This window comes from Vitis vinifera, chromosome 12 (genome assembly GCF_030704535.1).
Source record: "Vitis vinifera cultivar Pinot Noir 40024 chromosome 12, ASM3070453v1".
NCBI lineage: Eukaryota > Viridiplantae > Streptophyta > Magnoliopsida > Vitales > Vitaceae > Vitis > Vitis vinifera.
In genome coordinates, this window is record NC_081816.1 from 17818555 (window position 1) to 17827477 (window position 8923).

The 8923-nt window shown below is 43.4% G+C and overlaps 1 protein-coding gene across 1 annotated transcript; it reads right to left on the bottom strand.

The window, feature by feature from the left end:
- Window positions 1–3672: 3672 nt before the first annotated feature.
- Window positions 3673–8273, bottom strand: LOC132254731 (uncharacterized). The gene is made up of 6 exons (XM_059740938.1): window positions 7787–8273; window positions 7223–7720; window positions 6432–6547; window positions 4158–4297; window positions 3861–3927; window positions 3673–3741 (listed from the first exon to the last, which is right to left on the bottom strand). The coding sequence occupies exons 1-6, from the start codon at window positions 8271–8273 to the stop codon at window positions 3673–3675; spliced, it is 1377 nt and encodes a 458-aa protein (XP_059596921.1).
- Window positions 8274–8923: the final 650 nt, after the last annotated feature.

Below are 8923 nucleotides of genomic sequence, written 5' to 3' on the forward strand. Positions count from 1 at the left end.
CGGGTGTGAAATATCCGGAGAAGGTGGAACGTCGGACGGATAGAATGGTTGCTGTGAGATCGGCCGGGTAGAATGGCGGCTGTGAGATCGGCCGGGTAGAATGGCAGCTGTAAGATCGGCTGGGTATAATGGCAGCTGTGAGATCGGCCGGGTATAATGGCGGCTGTGAGATCTGCTGGGTAGAATGGCGGCTGTGAGGTCGGCCGAGCATAATGGAGGCTGTGAGACATCCGGAGAATGGCGGCTGTGAGACATCCATAGAAAATGGGATGTCGGCCGGATAGAATGACGGCTGTGAGATAGGCCGGGTAGAATGGCGGTTGTGAGGTTGGCCGGATAGAATGACGGCTGTGAGATCGGCCGGGTAGAATGGCGGCTCTGAGATCAGCCGGGTAGAGTGGCGGCTGCGAGATCGATCGGGTATAATGGCGGCTGTGAGACATCTGGAGAAAGTGGAACGTCGGCTGGATAGAATGGCGGCTGTGAGACATCCGGGTGGAATGGCGGCTATGAGGTCGGCCGGGTATAATGGCGGCTGTGAGACATCCGAAGAATGGCGGCTGTGAGACATCCATAGAAAATGGGATGTCGGCCGGATAGAATGGTGGCTGTGAGATCGGCCGGGTAGAATGTCGGTTATGAGGTCGGCCGGATAGAATGGCGGCTGTGAGATCGGCCGGGTAGAATGGCAGCTGTGAGGTCGGCCGGGTAGAGTGGCGACTGCGAGATCGATCGGGTATAATGGCGGTTGTGAGACATCCGAAGAAGGTGGAATGTCGGCAGGATAGAATGGCGGTTGTGAGACATCCGGATGGAATGGCGGCTGTGAGACATCCATAGAAAATGGGATGTCGGCCGGATAGAATGACGGCTGTGAGATCGGCCGGGTAGAATGGCGGCTGTGAGGTCGGCCGGATAGAATGGCGGTTGTGAGATCGGCCGGGTAGAATGGTGGCTGTGAGATCGGCCGGGTAGAGTGGCGGCTATGGTATTCGGGTGGAATGGGCGATGCCATAAACTAAGAACCCTCAAGAACTATGGTAACCTCTGCATCTGTTTAACTCTAAGAGAACCCGTTTTACACAGCCTTTATCAAGCTCCCACCTTTCTCGGAATGCTCATGGTCCCCATATCCGAGAATACCAAGGTAAAGAAAGGGAAGAAACGTAGACACAGATGCACACAAAAAGACCAAGGAAGAAAAGAAAAGAAAACAGGGGAAGAAAAAGACAATCGGTGGGTATTTTAAAGTGAATCTGGAACGCAAACAGGGGCAAAAACCCATAGCCTCAAATTCTAAGGTAAACCTATATTCAGATTGTTTTCAGATAGAACCAGAGACATAAAAAAAAAGGAAGATTAAAACAACACAAATATGCGAGCAAATCAGTCTCAACAAATCAAACTGTGGCCCCCTTTGCGTCCACACCAAAATCAACAATACAATGAATATTCAAAAACAGACACGCTGAAAAATCGAACATGGGTAAAAATTCCAAGAGTAACGAAAAACATACCTGGATAGCCTTGGTTGCAATTGCTCTTTTTCGTTTCCTCAGTTCTTCACTCCCAAAAATCCTCAGAATCCCTCTTTTGCGTGTCACCTTCTCTTCCAGACGATCCTCTTATGCGCACTGTCCCTCTCAAATGCCTATTCCTTTTCTCCTTATATTCGTATCAGCCTCTCAAACTCAATCTGCTAAAGAGAATCCACTTTCCTTTCTTCTATTTCCCTTCATTTTTTCCAAAATCAGAATGCTCATCTCTTCTCATGCAGGATCTTCTCTTTCCATATGTATGCAGCCACATTAATTCCTTTTTCCTCGCAAAATATTTCTCTTACCTTTTTGAGTGCACATACCTTTGTGAGAGTTGAATAGCAGCCCCTATTCTCTTATCAAACCATAAAAAACGAAAATAGAGAGAATAAAAACAAAAAGAGGTAGCAATCTTGCAACCTATCAAAGATTAAAATAAAATAAAAATAAATAACGTAAAACAAAATAATTGAATAAAATAGTCAATCCTATGCGGGCCATGTAAGTCATATAGAAAGTGAGTTTAAAAGTGCTTACTGGGCCAAGTGTGTCTAAAAGCCTAGAGCGGTGCCTAATGGGCCAAGTGTACCTAAAAGCTATCATAAAAATGAACGGAAAAGCCTAAGTCTAAATTAGGGCTGCCAAGAGTCACAATAAGGGGTCAGATAATCCCTCAACCAAAATTTTCAAGGTGGCTCAGAAAAAGGTAAGTTGAACGAGTAGTAATGGGCCACCAAGGAATTACTATGGAGCATTAAAAACGAACTTAAAGTCATGTGCTAAAAGGACAAAATTGAGGGTCTACAAATATGCCCCTCTTCGGTATAGATCACGAGTGTAGAGAATGCGAGTAGAAACACGAGTAATGAGTGAAATGAAGTGAACTATATCGAAGAATTAAAGAAGGACCAGAGATTTTGTCCTGGCACATGAAAAGGTAAGATCAAAAGATGGGGTCTCAATGACATGAATGGGACAACTCTATGTGGGGGAAATGACAATAAAGAGATAAGGTATGTGACGAGTAGCACAAAGATGGAAAGAGGTGAAAAGGATGACTCGAGGTCATGGATGAGATGAACGACTCTGGGTCTAAAATAGGATAAACGACTCTAGGTCGTGAGCTCAGGGCTCTAAATGGAAAAGAAATGACTCTGGGTTAAGATGGAAAACAACTCTAGGTCGAGAGCTCTGGGCTCTAAATAGGAAAGAATGACTCTGGGTCAAAATGGAAAATGACTCTGGGTCGAGAGCTCTGGGCTCTAAACGGAAAAGAAATGACTCTGGGTCATAAATAGGAAAATGACTCTGGGTCGAGAGCTTTGGGCTCTAAATAGATAGAATGAATCTGGGTCAAAATGGAAAATGACTCTGGGTCAAGAGCTCTGGGCTCTAAATAGATAGCCGATCAGGATGCTTTTCAGCTCATGGTGTCGGGTCAAGGCCACTCACAAGTGGCTAGAATGATGAAAATGAAACATCTCAGGGATGTGAATGATGCAAATGACTCCGGGTCGTGAGCTCAGGGCTCGGGATGCTATGAATGACTTTAGGTCATGATGCAGTGAGTAACTCGGGGTTACGATGAATAGCTCAGGGCTATGGATGAAATGAATGACTCTGGGTCATGATGCAATGAGTAACTCGGGGTTACGATGAATAGCTCAGGGCTATGGATGAAATGAATGACTCTGGGTCATGATGCAATGAGTAACTTAGGGTTACGATGAATAGCTCAGGGCTATGAGCTCCGGGCTCTATGACTGATCGGCTAGAAGGAGAATGCGATACGCAAACTCCAGGTCAAACAACTCATGGGCGACCAAATGATGAAGGCTCAGCTCAGGGCTGGAAATACTTCGGGTCTATAGGAAGCGATAGCCTAGGGCTTCAAGGCTCAGGGCCTACGGGAAAAAGGATAGCTCAGGGCTATAAGACTCAGGGTCTAGAAGGAATGGATAGCTCAGGGCTACGAGGCTCAGGGCCTAAAAAAAGGATAGCTCAGGGCTACTAGGCTCAGGGCCCAAGGGAAGAAGAATGCTCAGGGCTATAGACTCGGGGTATAGAAGGAATGAATAATAGAAAAGACCAACTCGAAAGTGGATAGGAAGTAAATGGGCTCAAAGTCGTATACTCAGGGTGTCAAGGGTCGGACTACTGAAACCAAGAAGGGAAATATACCCCAGTATCCAGGGTGCTCACACTGCTGAAACAACCAGTAAACCAATCATCTGCTAGAATCAATGGGTCAGGAACCAAATGCATCACGACAAATCTCTGAAAAGTCAAAACTGAAAGAACTCTCTATGTCTGAAAAGCTACTCTATCTACGAATCTCAAAAGGTAAATCTCAAAGTGCATAAAATACTGCTCATCCGGGTAATCCAATCTGCAAGGTGACAATGATGAAAACAAATCTATCCCATGAACATCTGGCTAAAGGATTCACCCACACTCCTCGGGTGAAACCTAATGCGATCCATCTCTATCTCAACAAATCCATGTAGGAAGGCCCTGATACAGTCGATCGTCGGAAGCTCTGGGCTAGTACTCAATCTAAAACCAAATTGACCACTGTCTCAACCTCAAGGATACTAAAAGAAAATGGGGGAAATATACCCCAGTATAAGATCCGATATCAAAGTCATGAGGTAAACAACAAACAATGATCGTCCATTCTTGTACCACTGCCTAAACACAATCTCATCGAGGAGAGGGGAATATGCCCCAGTGTGGATATCTGATGTACAATAAAGAGTCTGTCAAAATCAACCAAACATCTCCATAACCATGAATAAGGATAGTCACACCGTCTAATAACAGATAGGAATCTCAGAAAAAGGGGGGGTGCCCCAGTGTGAATATCTAATGCACAACCAAAGGATGAATCCAACATCATCAATCAATTGTCCTCAGCTCAACAATAATCTGCTAGGAAGTCAGAATAAAGTACCGACCAATGCCTCAAGGGAGACACTCTAAATCCAACCTCAAATGAATAGCCAAAATGATGAGGGATGTGGCAATCTCGAGATGGGGAAATATGCCCCAGTGTGGATGTCCGGTGCATGACAAAATGATGAATCCGATATCCTCAATGAACTGTCTCCCCAAAAATCCATCAAACATCAATATGCCAAGCAAGAGAGAGACCAAATGCTTCCAAAATTATCTCCCATAAAAGAGAACATAGTAACGACCATACTTCAACCAATCTACAAAAACCTGTCCAAGTGAAGACTGTCAAAGAGAACATCTGATCTCATGGCCTCAGGGTGGTCTTAAGACACGGGACATAACGTAGGCCAAGGTGATAGGGTGAAAGAAATGAAAGGAAACTAGGCTCAAATACCCAAATGATCAAACCCATACCCTCGTGTACAGGATGTAATGCATAGAAAAATCTCATGAGTCATGGACTTAGAAGTAACCAAAGGGAATGTCGATAGCGAAATGAGAGAAAGGATGAATGGTCAACCATCAATGAAATATGTGAATGATGTGAAGAAAGTATTGAATCAGAAATGTGTATCAATATGTAGGGAATAGATAAAAAGGTGGAATGAATATCCGGAAAGAGGTAGTGGGATACAAAAGAAGGCAATGAGAAAGTAGAATAGATGATGATTAACCCATGTCAGCACAATAAAGGAAAGTCATATCACCAATGATGGAATGATGGATAAGACAATGATCCGGAGACCCTAGTAAGAGGTCGCTCATCTCTCATACCTAATACATATCAACCATGGTCCAAGAAGCATAGGATACCATAGAACTCTCACATGAATCCCTAACGCTCCAAATGCATAGCAAAAGTGGCTCAAGGAGTGAAAAACTCGTATAAAAATCTCACAAGAACCCACAACGACAAATATACCCAATAAATAAACCTTAAAAGGTGATATAAGTGCCCCATGGAACAAGATACCATACACAAACATGTCATTGCGCTTTTCCTTTTCTTTTTTTTTTTTTTTGATTTTTTTGTTGATTTGATTTTTTTTTTTTGTTTTTTTTGTTTTTTTTTTGCGCATGCTCTGATCATCAATAAATCAAACTCCAATGGGAAATATATAAGGAATGAACAAACTCTCTCAAATCACTAGTGAATACATGAACCTTATCCCATGAGATAACCTCTCAAACCAAAATCTCCGAATCAATGTCAAATGATGGAATGAATAGAGTGATATGACTGCCCTCTTTGCACTAAGACATGAAGAATCATCAACCCAAGGAAGAGAATAGGTAAGATGAAGCAAATAATGATAGAGACAAGAAAGAGAATGAATATGTGGTGATAATAAAATAGAACAAATAGGGTGATAAGAGGATGGTAACAAAATGAGGAGATAGACCTATAAGTCTAAAGCTCATGAGACTTTCCTAGCAAAGCATGCATATACATCAAAAGGGCCCCAAACCGGATGTAGAAATGGTAATCAAGGCTATAAGAAAGAAATAAGGCTATAACATACCACGCGAGGCTCAATGGGCTAGCAATGGTTTAATATATAGAGGTGATAAAGTATGAGGCTAACCAAAATGATGGCCACCCATCCTGCGACCACGATCTCAAACATAATACTTCTTTAGCTGATCCACATTGGTAGGCTCTGAAAATTGGTTTCCATCTAAGTCTGTCAACCATGCAGCTCCTTCTGGAGTCAACTCTCGGATAACATAAGGTCCACTCCAACTAGGTCTAAACTTTCCTCTAGGGTCTCCAATCAAGCCTCTGAGAATCCTCAAAACTAAGTCCCCTTTTTGCAATGGTCTAGGCTTAACTCGTTTCTTGAAGGCGCGAGCCATCCTTTTCTGATAGGCCTGAACATGATCTGCCGCTCTCAATCTCCTCTCATCTAAAAGGTTAAGCTGATCAAATCGAGCCTGAGCCCATTCTGTCTCAGAAATCTGTTGCTTAAGGGCTACTCTCAATGAGCCCATCTCTGTCTCGACTGGCAAAACAGCCTCCATACCATACACTAGAGAGTAAGGCGTAGCTCCTGTAGAAGTTTGAAAATAGGTACAATATGCCCACAATGCAAAAGGAAGCTTCTCTGACCAATCTTGAGAAGTCTCAACCATCTTCCTCAAAATCCTCTTAATATTCTTGTTTGCAGCCTCTACTGCCCCATTGGTTTGTGGCCTATATGCTGAAGATCTGTGATGTCAGATGGCATACTTCTGCAACAAAGTATCTACCTCAGCTCGAAAGTGCATCCCTCTGTCGGAAATCAACTCATGAGGAACCCCATAGCGGCAAATGATGTGTGATCTGATGAAACTGGCAAACCCAGCAGATGTCAACCTTGCATATGATGCAGCCTCCACCTATTTGGTGAAATAATCTATGGCGACTAGGATGAACTCATGACTACTGGAAGATTTTGGTGAAACCTTCCCAATAATGTCAATTCCCCATACTGAGAATGGCCATGGCGAGGTCAAGGCGTGTAACTCTGATGGTGGTGCATGTATGAGATCACCATGAATCTGACACTCTGGACATTTCTGAACAAACTGACAACAATCTGTCTCCATAGTCAACCAGAAATAGCCCGTCCTCATAATCTTACGAGCTAGCATGTGTCCTCCCATATGCGGACCACAAACTCCTGCATGAACCTCTCTCCTCACTCGATCTGCAGAGGCTCGATCTAAACATAATAGAAGCATACCATCAGCTGATCGCCTGTATAAGGTATCTCCACAAATCACAAATCTAGTGGCCAAATTCCTCAGTGCTCTCCGATCCTTGGCAGTGGCTACCTCAGGGTATGTGGCAGATCTAAGAAACTGATAAATGTCATGATACCAAGGTAGATCATCTTGGACCTCTGTTTCTCCAATCAAACAACAGTAGGCGGGTGCAGACCTCATCTCAATTAGCAATGGACGAATAACTACATCAATCGGAATGTCCACAGAAGAAGCTAGAGTAGCTAAGGCGTCAACAAATTGGTTTTGCGTTCTAGGCAGATGAACATATCTCAAGTCATCAAATCTCGCAACCAACAACTCTAAATAAGCATGATATGGCCTAAGCTTCACGTCCCTAGTCTTCCAGTCTTCCTGAATTTGTCTGAGTACCAGATTGGAGTCACCGAATACCTTCATCTGTCTAATGTCAAGCTCCAATGTAGTCTCTAAACCGAGGATACAAGCCTCATACTCAACTATGTTATTCGTGGCAGGATGTCAATCAAAGAATGCCAAACGAACGGACCTCGGAATATGATCACCTTGAGGGGATACCAACAGAACACCTATCCCATACCCTGACTGATTGGCTGCACCATCGAAGTACATGCACCATCCTAATAAGCTGATCATAGTAACAAACTCCTCATCTGGAAAATCATCATCAACTGGTCTGTCATCAGATGTCGGTAGTGAAGCTAAGTGATTGGCGACAATACTTCCCTTAATAGACTTCTGAGAAATGTACTGAATATCAAACTCTATCAGAAGTACAAGCCATTTCATCAGTCTGCCAGTCAATGCAGGTCTATCAAATAAGTATCTCAACTGGTCTAGGTGGGATATCAAATGCACTGAATACTCTGTCATGTAATGCCTTAATCTCCTGGTAGCCCAAACCAGTGCTAAGCATAGGTGCTCAATCATAACATATTTCACTTCATACTCCAGCATCCTCTTACTTAGGTAGTAAATAGCTCGCTCCTTTCCTGAGTCATCAATCTGAGCTAACATACATCCCAAGGCCATGTCTGAAACTGACAAATATAGAAGAAGTGGACGTCCTGGCGTAGGAGGCACTAAAACAGGAGGAGAAAGCAAATACTCCTTGATCTTCTCAAATGCAAGCTGACAATCATCATTCCAAACTGTCGGTTGGTTCTTCCTCAAAAGACGAAAGATAGACTCACATATGTCTGTCAATCTGGCTATGAATCGATTGATGTACTGTAATCTGCCTAGGAAACTCCTGATCTCTTTCTCAGTCTTCGGTGCAGGCATGTCAAGTATGACTTTGATTTTATCTGGGTCAACCTCTATGCCTCTCTCACTGACCATATGCCCTAATAATTTCCCAGAAGTCACTCCAAAGGTGCACTTTTTGGGACTCAGCCTCAATCTAAACTTCCGGATCCTCTCAAAGAATCTCTCTAGAGCATCTAGGTGATCTGTTCTACCTCAGGATTTCACAATCATATCATCCACATAAACTTCAACATCCCTATGCATCATATCATGAAACAAAGTAGTAGCGGCTCTCTGATAAGTGGCTCCTGCGTTCTTTAACCCAAATGGCATAACCCTGTAACAGTAGGTACCCCACTCAATAATAAAGGCTGTCTTCTCCATATCCTCTGGAGCCATCAAAATCTGATTATACCCTAAAAATCCATCCATGA

Coding starts and splice junctions, on each gene's coding strand:
- LOC132254731 (XM_059740938.1), bottom strand. CDS start 8,273: ATGGCCTTGGGATGTATGTTAGCTCAGATTGATGACTCAGGAAAGGAG. Junction 3,928..4,157: donor ATATCGGATCTTATACTGGG/GTATATTTCCCC, acceptor GTCACCTTGCAG/ATTGGATTACCCGGATGAGC. Junction 3,742..3,860: donor TTTTGAGATTCGTAGATAGA/GTAGCTTTTCAG, acceptor TTGTTTCAGCAG/TGTGAGCACCCTGGATACTG.